We start from the raw sequence: 17544 nt of genomic DNA, 5'->3' as shown, positions 1-17544 counted from the left end.
GTAGTGACAGACAAATTGGGATCCCAACTAAAGCGCCACAGTTACGAAACCCCTTCCAGTGCCCAGCGCAAGCTCAGCCGCCCATAGCACCGGCTGGCGGTGAAGGGGGCGAGCTTACACCGAGAGAGTCTACTGCTGTCTAACCAATACCCACTAAGTAAACTAGACACACTGGGGAAGCGAACCCGTAAGGGACGCTGCGGAAACCACTACCTACCCAATGGGGGAGGAGTTTACGTGGGAATACACATATGGACTGGCCCGGGGGGCAGTACGCATATGGAGTCCCTGGGATGGCTCCACCTGGTAGGGGGAGACTCATCTGACAGGTGACAGCAGAGCTGGCTCTGCTAAGGGAAAGACACGGACTCGACCCGTAGGGAGTTTTAAACCGTGGAAAATACACATATGGGACCGCTCACGTAGAGGGGTCACGACATATGGGCCCCAGCCAACAGACAGCGTCAGCGACGGATGTAGGCCTGGCATTAGACACTCCGCAATGTCCGAGCCGAAGGGGGAGGTGGAGGAACTCGACAGGGTTCGCCAGTAGGGGCTGTAGAACCCCGACTTCATATCGGCTGGAGGGACCGGCTCGATTGCATCCTTCGCCAGCAGGACAGCAATCTCCGCCCGGAGAACAGGTGCACTGTCCAACGACACCTGAGTGAAGTGGACATCCCTGAAAACCGGGGGACGCCGGGCGAACTGAATCGCATAGCCGAGTCTGATAGTGCGAATGAGCCAGCGGGACGGGCTGGGAAGCGTGATCCACGCCTCCAGACTCCAAGCCAGCGGGACCAAAGGCACCACAGACGCACCGGGGGTGGGGCAGCAAGGCAGAGAGGGACCCGACTCGGACGGCTTGGGAGCGGCCCGGAGTGGGGTCGGACTCTGTGAGGCAGCAGTGTGCATGGGAGACGGCGCATGGGACGGGGTCTGCGCCATCACACTGCTGCCTGCTGGCGGAATGGGAGGGGGTTGCGAGTGGCGAGGCGGGGCCTGGCACACTGGCAAACGCGCCCTCTTGTGACCTGGAGTTTGAGGAAACTGATCTTTTTGTGGCAAAGTGGGTACCGCTGGACTCCGGAGAGCCAGCGGCGGTAGATGGACAGCCGCCACAAAATTCACGGGACGGGAAATTTCCGGGACGGGAGACGCGGCTCACCGCGCCAGCCAGCGGCCGTTGGACACACTTGCATCGCAACAGACCGCTCGACTGGCGGGATCCTCGCGTATCCCCTGGCTTCCCCGCCATCCAGGGAGGTGAAGGCGGACGAGGGACCAGGCCCTGTACGAGCCCTATATGGAGCTTGCCAAGACCTGGTCACCTCATCGTGTACTTCCGGGAAGAAAGGCATTGGGGCGGGACGCTGGATTTGACCAGCGCGAGGCGCCCCCCCCCCCCCAAGTACCAATCATCCAACCGAGATGGGCCGGGAGAGGGTGGAGGGTTCCACTCAAGCCCGACACACAAGGCGGCCCGGGAGAGCACAGCCGTGAGCTCGGGATCCGACTCGGGCAACGCTACCGTCCCGGGCGGCAGCGCGTCCGAATCTTCCTCCCCCGAGGACTCAGGCTCACCTTCCGATGCAGCGATCGACATCCGATCCGCCGCCGGCACACCAAAGGTAACGGCTGGACAGTCCGTAGAGGGCCCAGCGGAAACCAACGGTGGCACGATGGGTTGTGGTGCTGATGAGGCGGCAGGGGCCCGAGGAGCGTTTGCGCTCGGCGGGGGAGCCCTGACCGTAATCCTCAGGTCACCCTTCTTATACACCGCCGAACCGTCATTCCGGCCCGGGCCGGAAAAAACGGTCGAACGGGGCATAGGGGAGGGGACCCCCGCTTCCTGAGACTTCATGAAGGAGAGTCTCGACCTCAGCACCGCGATAGTCATGTTCCCGCAATGGGAACATGAACCATCCACAAAAGCTGCTTCAGCGTGCAGAATGCCCAAACACGAGATGCAACGATTGTGCCCATCAGCAGGGACCAGGGAACGACCGCACCCATTAACGCACAGACGAAATGACATACTGTCAGGGTTCGTCTGTAAAGCTCTTTTAGAAGGGGAAACAGTCAACTCGCTCGTGCCGAAGCACACAGGGAGTGACGCGATGTGCCAGGTACACCACTCCCTGGACACACCGAGGAACCGGCCCAAATCGCAACACACACTCTTTCACTCTAGGCGTGTGCTGTGAAAACAGCAGTTGAGAGCTATGGCTCGGATCCTCGGGAGCTCGCGACCTCGCTGTAGCACCGTTACACCGGCACACACGGCTTGCTGTGAATCCTCTTCGAGGCAGTTTAGTTCACACAAAACAGTCTTCTTAAACAGGACACCACTGAATGGCTCCGAAGCGAAAGACAGAGTGCGATTGCATCTGCTTCCTATTTATATACACCTGTCGGGGGCGGTGCGCATTATGCAAATATCGCATGCCAATTCCATTGGCTTGTTTTAGTTTACACAAAGCTGATAGGGCTCTCTAAGCGATATCCCATTTCGTCGGTCACTACTGACGTACGTCAAACGTGACCGACTGAAAGGGAACTTGATGGACAATGTGCTCCATGTTATAAAAGCTAGTTAACCCTTAGAACATGGATGTAGTATACTGATAATTCTATAAAGAAATATTTTTTTCATTTTTTTTTTCAACGAAACCGACAGAAGAAAAACTATAATTACAAATATACTTTGTTTTAAAGAGCACAAACCCCTCTTTAAGTGTCAAACATTTACCTCTTATTGTTTAGATACTCCCCATTAAAAACAATGAAAAAAACTATAGCCTACTACCAAATTACTCGCAAAAAACGTCCTAATAAAATGATATACATGTTATTCACTTGCCATAAACAACCAAGTGTTCATACCAGAGTAATGGGGTACAAGAGCTACAAAACATAACTTTTTATAGCTGAAAGGTGAGATCTAGTAGACCATCACGACTAACGGCTATAAATAGACACCTATAGTCTCGTTGTGAAATAAACACATCATCAGTAATATTACATTAAAATAATAACCTGAATTTTTTTTTTTTTTTTTGAAAAACCAAATTGCATCATTTCAGGTTTTTCTAGTTAACGAGAAGGGGCGTTACTGCATAAGTGAACTCTGATAGCTAAAAGGGCACACTGCTAGCTACAAAAAAAAAAACAGTGCAAAATAGCTTTTGCTGTGCTATTTGACTTTAGCTGACTGAGTGACCAGTGCAGTAGGTGACAGTCTGACTTTATAATAACGATGACGATTATGTTGTCTTCTAGCCTAATATTCATTAATTTAGGTAAAGCATCATCATCGTCGTCGTCGCCGCATCGTGAGTCCCTGCTCCCTCCCTCCCTGTTAATCATGTAACTACCCTGCTTACCGCTTCTATTATACTCTCCTGCTTACTCTGTCCCTCATTGGCTTCACTGTCAAACACCTGCTGCTCCTCTGCCTGACAGGTGTCTCTTCTATGTTCTTGCACGTCGTCAGGTACTGTAAACTGAAGCTACTGTAACCGTACTAAACATGTCAGTAATTTTTGCACGTTGAGGCATCAACCTCAAAATTTTTTATTTTATTTTTATGCCCGCAACTTCTCCGCACCCCCCCTTGCACTTGCGCGTTTGTTTCTCCATCCTAATCCACAGATGTTTTGGCTCTGAGACACTGCATATGACACACGAAACACAGGGGACGGGGTGGAGTCTGTTAAGAGATGTGATTGGGCCAGCCCAGTGTCAGAATGGAAAATGAACCAATGGGCCGCTGTCTCTGCTTTATGGGCCGGTCGTTGGCCAATTTTATGTCTATTAAAAAAAAATCATATTATATCGCGGCCCCGCCCCCAAGTGTGTCGGCCAGATTACCAGTCCAGGCCTGGTACTGCATAAGATATGGGCATAGTGGCCCACATCTGTCTTCATGTAACCTAATAGGGTTTTCTTACAAAATAACAGAACAGACAAATAAATAAATGCAAGTTTTAATTGGACATCAGCAGAAACAATATACAAATATGCTTTTTATATAATATAATATAATATAATATAATATAATATAATATAATATAATATAATATAATATAATATAATATAATATAATATAATATAATATATATTACATCAAAACTTTAAGCAATTAACTTCTTATGAAGCATTGTTTAATTTCATCAAGCAATTATTCAAGACTAATAAAATAACAACAAAAGACAAGAAATTTATAAAATAATAAATTAAACTTATTTTTAAGTAGGTCTACCAGCAATATAATAATGTCTCTCTAGTCAGTCTGGTGTCTAACAGCTGAGGTGAACATTCAGAAATTTTCTTAAATAAAGCTAATAAATGTATCCATCAAGAGCAGTGAGTTGTATTCACATTTTCTTGACTGTATTGTTATCTTAAACATATCACTTCAATCCTTGTGACTCTCATATCAATTTTTCTGCATGTTACACAAACCAACAAACTACATAATAGTGCAAAAACACAGGGGCTTTGAGCACATAATCATTTGGGCAGTGGGCACGAGGATGGCAGCTTTTTGTCCTATACAGCAAAAATGAATCGGGCAGCGAAACTATTAGGGCACGGCATCCCATCATATTGACATCCCTACAGTGCTGTCTTGTTAAAGAACGTTTTGAATGACTGGTTAAGCAGTTCTCCTGGCCTCCCTCTTCATGACGTTATACTTGGTACCCAGATTTTCTCAGTCAATTTCAATGTAACTTTTTCTAACTTCAACTGTTCTCGGAGCAGCCTCAACTCTGATTGGTTCTGTTCACTAGCTGGGGAGGGACTTGCGTTTTTATTGGGTCCCTCTGCTGTTTGTCGCTGACTGAGCTGAAATAATTAACCATTGGACTAAACCTTTTTTTTTTTCCTACTTTAACTAAATTGCACGTTTCTGTGGTTTTCATTGAACTCTCAGGCATTTAAATATATGTACTATAATGATTCATAAGAGTAGGGGAATATATAGCATAACTACTGGATTTAGTGGCCTCCTGGGCACCTATAATTGTCACCCCACTTGTGACGACACTGAGTGTTGCCAATAACAGTACAGCTGTTGCAAAAGCTTTACTAGTTATGTTTCCTTCCACCTATTTTTATGCAAAATTTGGGAAACTGAATTAAAAATATAGCTCAATGGAAACGGCAATAATTAATGTTTAATGGCATTGATGGTTTAATGTTAATTAATGTTTAATTCATTAAGTGATAAACTGTTGCCTTACCAAATCAGTATATTTAGCGTATTGTGTCTTGTTCGAGTAATCATGTTGTTGTGCAGTAGCTAACAGTATTTGTGACATTGTCTTTGTCATATTGCAGGCGCTGTACCAGAGCTGGGTGCTGGAATCATGTAGGAATATTTTGGCTATTCTTGAGGATTTGCCATCTTTGCGGCCACCCATTGATCACCTCTGTGAGCTTATGCCACGACTGCAGGCCCGCTACTATTCCATTTCATCATCTTCCAAGGTCAGCTATTTTTGCTTAACCTTAAAGATGGAATGTGTAACTTTTTGTATTTGTGTTTGCATTAACTTTTCTACAAATGGTAATATTTAACTCGTGGGTTGCATTTCACTTGTTGAACTTACGGGATGGTTCCAGCATACAAAGAGTGCAAATGAAAACACTTGATTTAAAAAAAAATATATAATAATAATTAAATTATAAATTACTTTGCTCTTATTCACAGATCTGATGGTTTGAGGCATACTGATATAAAATTCAATAAAAACTGAAAAAAAAAATAGGTTTTAACACTTTTGACTGGTGTGTGTATTAATATATTAAAGAGGCCATATTATGCCTTGTTTTGTTTTTTTTGTTTTTTTAGCTCTACTCAGGTTTTCATGCTTGAATGTTAAAAAAAACACACATTATTTTCCCCATATTCTCCATTTTTGCAGCTCCTCTTTTCACAATCTGTCAGTAATGCACAGTTTAGTTCCAGTCTCTAGTCTCTATGAAGTCCCTCCTTCTGGAAAGCACGGTGTGCTCTGATTGGTCAGCTGGACCAGTGTGTTTTAATTGGTCAAGTGCTTTGAGTAATAATGAGTAAATATAAAGATTTTATTTTAAGGTGAATAAATAACAATATTTTGATATTTTTTGATAATTTTTGTTGTTGTTGTTCCTTGAGTTTTATTTATGTAAGTACGTAAATACACTGTGTTACAAATTATTATGCAAGTGTGGGATTTTAGTGTAATAAACATTCAGATTTTAGCGTTTGTTTTACTTCTCCATATCTTTTTAGATAATCGGCATCAATCTCAGACAGGTTTGTTAAATAGTTTGCCAGGTCTACTTAGGTAAATGGAAACCCTACTTAAAGAAGTTGTTCCACATTAGGGCTTTTCACAATTGAAATAGTTAACCCTGGGTCATTCTAAACCCTGGGTAATAGGAATTCTGGGTTATCATTATTCATGTTTCATACTGCTCATACTATACCCGGGATTAACAATTAATCCTGGGTATTCATAATCTGCCATTTCACACTGCACATTCCTAAAACCCGGGCTAAAGTCCTATTTGCATATTTGCGGTGTCCATTACACCAGTTTTTAACAGCAGCCTAGAGCGCCATCTGCTGTTAAAACTAAACTCAGAATCAATTTGAGAGAGAATCGCAAAACATTCGGAAAATATCGGATCCAAAATCATTGTATCTCGAATCGAGAATCGATGTATTGTCCCAGCCCTACTTTTTATACCATAGCAGAGAATGGTCAGTTATGAACTCCACATATCTTGCAGAAGTCATTTTGACACCCTCAGAGAAGGGACCTCTGAGGGACCTTCCATCTCACTTCCCAATATTCCAGCACAAATCATCACCCGCTAGCTGATGTCGCAGTTTTGTTGGAATGTGGTAGCCACTCACCAACTATCCACAAATCCACCCATTTGTAGCAAATCAGCTCAAAAGGGAAATACAGTCTAGACCATCCATTGTAGTACGGCATTTGTCAGTGAATAAAACGATTTACAAATCTTAATGTATTTCTAAACAGTTATCTTTGTGAGCTTTGGTCAGGGGTGGCTGAAATGCAACTTCACGCACAACTGCCAGCCTGCATGGAGAGGTTCTTGAGACTCCAGAGACACCAGCAGCTTCAAATACCTGTTTGCTGCTCAACAGTGGCTTTTTATTAGCTGCCCTTTTAATACAATTAATTTGTTTGACAGAAACTTTCCTTATTAAGCTTTTATCTGACAGATTCCTTCTGTGCTCTAAATTACTTAAATTTTACGATAGTTCTATAATCTCCATTCAGTTTTCACACAGTAGTAGTTGTTTTCATGCCTTTTGCACAACATTGCACCATTTCATGCTTTTCATCCTCAGAAAGATCTTCTTCCTCCCCGTATTGCATGAGAACCGTGACTTTAAGAAGGGTTTCCTTTTACCTCAGAGGACCTGGCAAACTATTTAACAAACCTGCCTGAGATTGATATCTAAAAAAGATATGGAGAAATAAAACAAAAATGTCTTCGAAAAAATAAAATCTGAATGTTTATTGTACTGAAATGCAACTGATACGTCACTAATAATTTGGAACACAGTGTCTCTCTGACCCTCTGTCAGAAACGCTGGCAAATGATTTTTTTTTTTTTTTATTATTATTTTCATACTGCTTTTGCCAGCCTATGGTCTTCATTGACTGCTCTTGAACAACATCTATTTGACCCTCAAACACTGTAGTTGCAGCTGAGGCCTGGAAGAGTTTGGTTTGTGTTGTCAACATGTCGAGAAGACGCAGTTTTCAGCACTGCAAATTTACTTTGCATGCATTTCAAAAGTATAAGGACTTGGAATTGATATGGAAAAGTTGACGCCATCGTTCATATCACAGTGTATCAAGCACTGAGGAAGAGCTGAAATTCAGATATGTTAATGAGTTTGTTTTTTTTTTTTTTTTTTTTTTTTTTTTTTTATGAAACGTGCTGTAAACGGTAGACCAATCACAACAGAATTGACTGTCTGAACAATCAGAGCAGAGCAGGCTCTTGCAAAGAAGGGATTTAGAGAGACTGAATCTTCGAATGAACTCATTTCTCTTTGAGAAATTAGGTGATTGTGCAGTGTATATTATGAGAAAAATAAAGTGTGTTTTGACCTTGGATTCATGCAAACCTACTGTAGGAGACCTCAAAAAAGATAGAAACATTTAAAATAACATAATAGGGGCACTTTAAAATTAAATAATTATGCTTTGTGTGTTGTGTGTTTGCTGCATGTGACAGGTTCACCCCAACAGCATCCACATCTGTGCTGTAGTGGTGGAGTATGAGACTAAGACTGGTCGTGTCAACAAAGGAGTTGCCACTAACTGGCTGAAGAACAAAATGCCTACTGACAATGGACACAAGGCTACAGTGCCCATGTACATCCGCAAATCTCAGTTCCGCCTGCCCTTCAAGTCCACAAACCCAGTGATAATGATCGGGCCTGGTACTGGTATTGCACCCTTCATCGGATTTATTCAGGAGCGTGGCTGGCTCAAAGAACAAGGTAGGAGTCTCAAAGGTCATGGTGTTCTGGTGTTATGTGCTTATTGTAATCAGAGGAGGCTGAGGGAGGCTCATAAATGTACGCAACAACTGAAGTAATGGCATTTTAACTTTTGTTCTAATCGATTTACTTACTATGTGCATCAATCAGACGCATATATAGTTTAAAGCATATTGTTTCTATATATTTTCGTTTTTTTATATCAATCGCTGCATGAATGTTAACTACTAAACTTAAACTAGAGTTATAAGCAGTGAGTGATTTATTTTCTGGTCTTCTTTTGTTATTTGATTGACATTAATGACACAGGCGGCAGCTGTTGTACGATCACCACATAGAAAACTATCTGTCAGAACAACGTGCAAAAACTGAATCAAAGTCTTTCACTCCTTATTGCACTTGAACAGTTTCAAACTGTTTCTTTTAAGCTTAAACTTCCATGGTTTAAAAATGCATGAAAATGATAAACTTTGGCACTGACACATCACTGCAACCTCATGTTAACACAAACGTATACCAAATGTCAAATACTACCCCTATTACACATACAGTATATAAACAGTCATTGTCAGAGGTAACCATTCAGTCCACTCAACTAGTCTTTCAACAAGCCTACTTGTGGTGTGCACAGTTAAAAATTTTAGTGTGAAATTACAGTATATTCCAGGTTAATAATTGTATTACTTTTACAGTAATTTCACATCAGGACTTCTCTTGGAGCTAACTGCACTCTCAGAAATGTTTAGTTTTTCTGGTCAAGTTTTTGCATTTGTTCTTAAAATGATGCATTTAAATTTGTCTCAGACGTTGATATAAACATGTTTTTCTACAAATAGGTACAGTAAAGTCTAGGTGTGACATGAAGAGGAGTTGTTGGCTTACATCCTGATCTTACTCCACCTCTCTCATCCTTACTTTTCCTATCTGTTATCAAAGTCCAATAATAATAATAATAATAATAATAATAATATAAAAAGGTTACCTATTGAATATTTAATGTGCAGTTAATTATTGTAATATTTCACATTTACTAGTTTCATTTACAATACCAGTCATAGGATTTAATTGGTAGCCATGACAAATTCATACATACAAATATATTTATTTGCGGATATTTAAAGCATAAATATAGCGGTTTGTTTTGTAGGGACATAGTATTTTTTTTTATTTATTTTTTTTAAATTTACTTTTGATAGTTGTGTATCATTGGGACCAGTGTTGGGGGAATGCATTACAATATTGCATTACCCCTTAGAAAAATAATTAAGTTACTTTTTATGGAAAGTAATGTATTGCACTACTTTTGCATTACTTTTTTCTCATCTGGGCTGGGCTTGCTTGCTTGTTTAATTAATTAGCAAATTCACACCTGTACAGTAGAGTTCAAGTAAACCTTTCAGCTGTGTTGCCGTTCTGAATTGCAAGAAAAGAAAGTTCAACTCTCTTTCTTCAGCAATTTAAAAAAAGAAACACAAATGTGATGTTTAAAGTCAACAGAAAAGAAATCATGTTCACACAGCGCCTCTGCACAATACTCCTGATTTCTCTCAACATGGAGACAGGAGAGACAACCAGTCAATAAATGGAAACCAAAGTAAATTGTGTTACTTATTTTAAAAAGTAACTCAGATATTTTGTTGTAAAAGTAATGCATTACACTAGCAACTTAAACTAAAGTAAAAAGATTACATAACTCGTATTACTTGCAATACGTTACCCCAACACTGATTGGGACTATTAGGATCTTGCGGGTATCAGAATCTGAATAACCCACTACAATAGTATCAAAAACAATTGGGCGTTATGTGCACATCCCTACTTTTGTAACCCTCATGCAATTAATGTCTTGATTTCTTATTTGTAGGTAAGGACGTTGGAGAGACAGTGTTATACTTTGGCTGTCGTCACAAGAACGAGGACTTTCTGTACCAAGAGGAGCTTGAGAAGTTTGAAAAGACTGGCGTTCTGACGACACTCAATGTAGCTTTTTCCAGAGACCAGGAACAGAAGGTACAGTACCACACATGCCTCTCGAGCTGAATTCTGGCGGTAGTTTTTTCGGTCCACAATCAACTTTGGGAATATTTTTTTGTAATTGAGAGTCATATAAAAAAGATAATCTGCACTTCCTCTCTGTATGGCATTAATGAATCTATGAATCAATCACTGAGCTGTATTGACCCATCAACATCTGTGACAATCTGCATTACTTATTTTATTTGTTTTTACACCCAGGTGTATGTACAACATCTCCTAAAGAACAGCAAGGAGACAGTTTGGAAACTAATTCACACAGACAATGCCCACATCTACATCTGTGGGTGCGTACATTTCAGAACTACTCAGAAAAATCAAAAACATAATGTTGAGACGTCATGAGACAGAGGCATCCCTGAAACAATTCTAATATAAATAATAATAAATAATAATAATATATATAAATGTTATCCATGATCTTCCTCCTGCAGAGATGCCCGAAACATGGCGCGGGACGTGCAGAACGCCTTCTATGAGATTGTAGAGGAGCTGGGCGGAATGAGCCGCACTCAAGCAGTAGATTACATCAAGAAACTGATGACTAAAGGACGCTATTCGCAGGACGTCTGGAGTTAAATGACCTTTCGGCTCGGCAACATTCCTCTTCTCTACATTCCTGATGTTGTGATTTTTATAAGAGTTCAAATGTGCTTGCTATTATCATTCTGACATGTCTGTCTAAGAAAATACTGACACTTATTCTAAAGTGAATGATGTAAAAGAAATGTATATAAAATCACGATTTTAACATACTAATCAAACACATGTTATGCATGGAACTTTATAATCAAATATGTGGTATGGGTTGTAAGCATGAAGAAACTTTATGGAGTATGATCGAGAAGTTGACTGATATTCAATGATGTTCTTGTCTTTTTTAAACCTTCAGAGGTCATAAACAGTGCAAACATGCAGTTGTACTATGAAGGTGGATCACATATTTTTATTTTGTAGTTCTCTAAAGCATTTTTTTTTTTTTTTCAATTATGGCTGAACATGAATGTAACCACTTCAACCTGGATGACCCTCACAGATATAATTTTTCCTTTAGGTGCTCAGATATTCTTAACTCATAATTTCACTGGTAACGACTAGCATTAGTTGTAAAAGACTTATCCATTGTATTCATTGTAGTGGGTGTGTATAATGCTGAGACACAGACAAGGGAACAAATGCTGGTCTGGAGAACTGATTTGTCAATCTCTTGTGCCTTATTTACTGTGTAGATTGCATCATTAGTGGAACTTGAAGACCAGCATCGCTGCTGAAAGTTACTATTTTGGGAGAGGATAGAATTATATAAAGTAGTAGTAGTAGTTGTTAGTTGTTGTTTGGGGCATCATCAAGTTTTATATGCAACTATTGTTTCCAGTACATTACAACTATTTAGGCATATCTTTTTAATGATTAAATTTAAATTTAACATCACCTTTGTCTTTAACCTGTTTTTGTTCACTTTTACCCATCTGATTTGATACACTACATGTGAGTACAGCTTTGTTGCTGATAGTTATAGTGGTAGTTTGCCTCAAAGGACCAGTGAAAAGATTGGACACACCTTCTTAATTATTAAAATTTGCCAAATTTTAGTATATTATTAAAAGTCAACAACACTAACATCTGTGGAAGTGTAAGAAGTCTTAAGTTGGTCAAAATTTATTTGATTGTTACCATTGTATGTTGAATGTTGTGTGACACAATTAAAGTAACTTGCATGATATTTTCACAAGTATAGAGGGATTATTCACGATAGAATGAAGTTTTTGATACAGGTCATTTTTAGAATAGATCATTACTCAACATTATTAAGTTTAGATTAGTTAATAATGTAGTTTAAAGTTAAATCACTTTTAAAAAGCAACCTATTATTTCTCTTCCTTTGAAAATCCTATTAAATTTCACCCCCTTTAATTTTTTTTTTTTTTTTTTTTTTTGGACGAAGAAACGTTACTCATACAAATCAATTTATCTTAACTGGGTATTTCTGAGTAATAAAGGCATGGTATATGCAAATACTACTAGTTTTTTACAAATATGTCGAACAAGTCATTTAAAAGGTGTTTTAGGTTTTACAGTGCAGGAATAAAACGGGTATATTCACAGATGCTTCAGAGAATCATGGCAGATGGAGACTGCATTGACTACTCCTAAGTTAAAAACTGAGTAGAAAAAATGGGTACCTGATTAGCTATCAGAATATTCAATGGCAGTCATGATAGCAATACAATGGATAAGTGAGACTATAACATGCAGTTAAATGCTCAGACTCAAGTCCAGCTAATCTTTACAAGGATGATCACTCCCTCAAGGTTCACAGCAGCATGTTCCTCAGTCTAGCTTTTTTAATTGCTGGACTGAATGACCTGCTGAAATCTCTGTTCCTCCATACTCTGGAATGGACTCCCACCCCTGAGGTCTTTCCTTTCCTGTCGGATTGTTGGACACTCTGGTCCTGACTAGTTTCTTGGCCCTTCCTCCTCCACTGATTCCATCAGGCCTCCTAGCTCCAATTAATTTGCTGCTTCCTTCCAGCTCCCTGGCTCTGTCTCCTCCACTGGTTCCGCCAAGTCCCTTGGCTCTTCCTTGTCTTCCTGCTCAGCGGGCCTTCCCCAGTCCCGATTTTAACAGCATGACCACTGTGGTTCTCCAGCCATCCGGCTTCACCTTGGTCTCCAGTCTCCATAACTCCCCCTCGGTCTTCAATCTAAAGCCCGGGACACGCCAAGTCGACGTCAAAGAACTAGCGGCGATGAAAGCTGTGTTGTCGCCTCTCGGCGGCTGCGTCTCGGCCAAAAAGCTGTACTTGAACACACCAAAAGGACTACTGGTGACTGTCAACTAGCTAGCACATGCGTTCTGCGCCTGCGTGTATAAGGAAATAACTGTCTGTTTCAGAAGGAATCAATAGTCTATTTTCATCATTCAAAAAGTGAAACCGAAACTAGGACTGCAAATATACAAACCATTAACAAAGCAGTGCTTGCTTACCATTTTGTATATCAATCATGCTAATCACTTTCTTCATTTTACTCGGTTCATGTTATGGAAATATTCGCACATTGGAATGTCCTTCTGTCTGTACCGTCAAGATTTCTTTGCTCGCTTTCATCACTTTCACTTTTATTCTCGTGCACTGACTCGTTGAGCCAACAATGCAGAACACACTGGAAAAAAAACTAAGCTAAGCCTAAAGATCCGCCATGGCCCTTCATCCCTCTGGCTCCATCAGGGCATTCCACTCTGCCAGTTGGTCAGTGGTCTTCTCTTTCCTCGGCTCCACCAAAGTCGTCACTGCCATGGAGTGGGAATCTGACCCTCTGAAGATCCCTCCCGCCTTCTCACTGACACTCCCTGCTGGCAATGCACAACCACTCTTTAAAGCAGGGATTGGCAAACTCAGTCCTGGAGGGCTGATGTCCTGCAAAGTTTAGCTCCAACAATGATAAAACACACCTGCCTGCAGCCTTCTAGCAAAGTCACTAGATGACAAGCCTGCAAACATGAGCCAAAAAAATGTAATGGCTAAAGCTAACGCTGCAGGTGGGGTTAAAGACTGCCAGTACGCAGGAAAGGAGACCAGAGGCCATTAGGCTGAGAGGTGATGCACGTGATTAAGTTAGCCGTTACGCTTTCTCCAATGGTAAGCGATACAGACCATCTCATCTCCCTATAATAATACAATCTCTGCTTCTAGTAATCCTGAAGACATTAATTAGCTGGTTCAGGTGTGTTTAATTAGGGTTGGAGCTAAACTCTACAGGACAGGACTGAGTTTGCCCATCCCTGCTTTAAAGGGTTAGTTTACCCAAAAATGATCCCATGATTTACTCGCCCTCAAGCCATCCTAGGTATATATGACAATCTTCTTTCAGACGAACACAGTCTGAGTTATATTTTTCTTACAAAAACCCATCATTTCGCTTATTAACCCCCTGGAGTCGTGTGGATTACTTTTATGATGGATAGATGCACTGTTTTGGAGAGCCAAATCAGGAGAGCCATTCACTACTAATATAAAGCTTAGAAGAACCAGGATATTTTATAATATAACTCCAATTGTGTTTGGCTAAAAGAAGATTGTCATATACACCTAGGATGGTTTGAAGGTGAGTAAATCATGGGATAATATACATTTTTGGGTGAACTAACTCTTTAAGGGGGGAGTAATGGCACATGTTCCCAGTGCCTTTATGTTCCAGGGACTCTGTTTTGAAGTTTATTATGTCCCTGCTGTATCTGAGTTCTAGTTTAAGCCGGTATTGTTTTTGCTGTCATACGAGCTTGCAGGCGGTTTTTTTTCTTTCAGAAGAAACCACATGGACATCGATGCTCGCATGGACACAGCTTGCATTGTATGAGAAGGATTATGAGCCAAGCCGAGTACATTACGAGCACCTCCCAATCACCTGATAATTTTTAAACATGTTTAAAAAATTCTGGAAGTGGCCAGTTTTTGGTGTATGTCCCCTAATGCCAAATCATACACAACCACGTCACATAGGTCTATGAATATTAGACCTATATGTGTGCAGCGTGCACATATATTGACACACACACAAATACTATTTAGTTGTTTTTGTTGAAAGAAATGGCTGTACACTCATCTTTTTATTTTCTTTCTTTTTTCTATCCAGAGCTATAGCAGCAACATCGAGCTCCAGTCTCCACGTTTAGCATGAAAGCTCATGCGATTGCCGCTGGCTCACTGTGCAATACAGTCAGGGACAGATTAATGCACGGGCCTACCGGGCACTAGACCAGAGCCAGAGGCCAACCCCCGGCCCATCCCCCTACCCAGCACAACCAGAAATTGAAATGTGTTTATTTCCTGTTTTCTTTGTTACTGATTATGTTCTCCACCTGTTTCTAGATTGATTTTCATCATTATTTATACTATACTTTATTTCATTGTTGTTTCTTGTCTTTGTTGCATTTGTGTTTGCTGGTACTTTCAAATGATCTTGTTTAACTGCTGCACAAAGATCCACTCTTCAAATACTTCATCTTCACTGTTTGCAACATTGCAACTGTCCCACAACAGTTATTGCTGTGCTGCTGGGACTTGGCATTAGTGCAGTTCCTACACTGTTAAAAAAAATCCTGTAATTTTTACTGGAAGCTGTGTTTGCCACAAATACAGTAAAAATCTAAACATTTACAGAACAACCTGTAACTGGAACCAGTAATAACTTTCGTCGTTTTCCCACCGTCGGGCCGAACGGTTCCAGTTATAATTCCACTTGAGCCTGGTATGGCACGGCATGATTACACAACGTTCTCTCTTCTCTGACAGAAATTCTCTAACCGTGCTGGTAGAACTCAGGATTGGTCTCTTGTCTGTTGTCTGACTTCCAGTTATCTCTGTAGCTGGTTAGGCTATTTGAGTGATGTAAACACAAATTAGTATTAAAATTGAAAAAAAATATCTGATCACCCCCATAACGTGGTCATCTGTCCCAGCTATCAATTTTTGGTTCCCAGAACGTTCTGGGAAGATTAGTTTCCGGTTCCCAGAATGATTCCAGAACAGACATGCTAAAGTTTATCTGTTGGTTAGCCAAGAATGTTTTCTTTATGAAAATAGAACTTTCCCCCAAACCTTACAGTATCCTAAACATTCCTTAAGAAGGTTCTCTTTAGGTTATAAAAAATAACCTGCAGAGAACATTCCAAGAACATCCTTATTTGGTTCCCAAAAAATAACCAAATGGGAACCGTGTGGAACGTTCTGTGTTTGCTGGGGTAACGACTGACAGATTTATATTAGGCCTACATTCCAAAGAGCTCAGCACCAGTGGAAAAGCGGACTTATTTTTTATTAACCCTTTTACTTCCTCTTAAAGGAATAGATGTATAGAATGGAATAGGCCCTGAAAAAAGGCATATGCTGGTTAGGTGTGTTTTGCAGGTATGTACCAGCATAAACCAGCTCAAACCAGCATCCCAGCTTCAAAACATAGCCTACCTTACCAGCATAGGCTATGCTGTTTTTTTTTTAACAGGATGGTTATTTATTATGTAAATATATGAATGATAAATTGATAACATTATAATCTTTTAATTAATTATCTGTCAAATAATGTCTTAAAATATAATAAATATCTATCGACCAAGCTCTGATTATGTATGGAATGTTATTAATTATACCATATCATGTTCAGTGCATGAGGTAACAGGAAATGAATTTTACTCTGGGTCGTTTGCGCTTTAGCAGCACGGATGTGGTTGTCACCGGCCGCATGCTGCTTCAAGCCAGACAGTCCACCTTGAGAAACTGAAATGTTTTTCGGTAAATTGTGCAGTTCGCCTTATGTTCATCATTCTACACTAGACAGACAGACAGACCCACTGGCGGAGCTCGGCTTGTTTATAAGCGCGCAAGTTATGGCGCATGACCTCAGAGTCCGTCACTAGGGAAACAAAGACGCTAAAATGCAATCATGCACAAATGAACTTCTCTGCTACTTCTTGCTTTGTTTATATTTGCTGTTAGTATTTATTTATTCAATTATGTGTAACTGTTAAGTAAAATGCGGCACAAATCACCTAATACATAAATTACCGTATTGATTTAATACTGGACAGATCAATTGACATTTTAATACGGGACGGCCCTGTATTGGACGGGTGGCAACCCTAGGTGTGTATTATAAGAGTAATATTAACGTAAAAACTAATTATTTAAGTAAGCGCGATCATATTGTGACGTCACAACCCTGGTGGCGATCATGTGACAGAAAAGGCGCAAAGTTTATACCACTTTCCAACAAACAGGGGTCTTCATCCAAATACATTTTGACTAAATATACCTTATAACGTTATGCTTTACACTTTCTCTATTAGCAGTTTCACCATAAATTATATTTTATAATATTTGCTGCAGTATTTCTTATGTTATATGTGCCAAATAAATGGATGAATCCACACTTTCCCGCTAAGTAGAAGGTACTATCCAGTCTCGG

The 17544-nt window shown here is 40.5% G+C and overlaps 1 protein-coding gene across 3 annotated transcripts in view; it reads left to right on the top strand.

Annotated features, from left to right (window-relative positions):
- Positions 1-12472, top strand: part of porb (P450 (cytochrome) oxidoreductase b) — a 56692-nt gene extending 44220 nt beyond the window's left edge. Inside the window, exons 11-15 of one of the 3 annotated variants that reach the window (XM_067365905.1) lie at positions 5347-5496; positions 8278-8545; positions 10410-10555; positions 10781-10866; positions 11014-12472. In XM_067365905.1, coding sequence (XP_067222006.1) covers positions 5347-5496; positions 8278-8545; positions 10410-10555; positions 10781-10866; positions 11014-11158 — 795 coding nt within the window. In that variant the 3' untranslated portion in view covers positions 11159-12472. The remainder of the gene's footprint in view (positions 1-5346; positions 5497-8277; positions 8546-10409; positions 10556-10780; positions 10867-11013) is intronic. The other 2 variants (XM_067365904.1, XM_067365903.1) reach the window with 2 other exon arrangements.
- Positions 12473-17544: the final 5072 nt, after the last annotated feature.

This window comes from Chanodichthys erythropterus, chromosome 17 (genome assembly GCF_024489055.1).
Source record: "Chanodichthys erythropterus isolate Z2021 chromosome 17, ASM2448905v1, whole genome shotgun sequence".
Lineage (NCBI taxonomy): Eukaryota > Metazoa > Chordata > Actinopteri > Cypriniformes > Xenocyprididae > Chanodichthys > Chanodichthys erythropterus.
The sequence above is the reverse complement of the archived record's forward strand: the minus strand, read 5'-3'. Positions and strand labels throughout refer to the sequence as shown.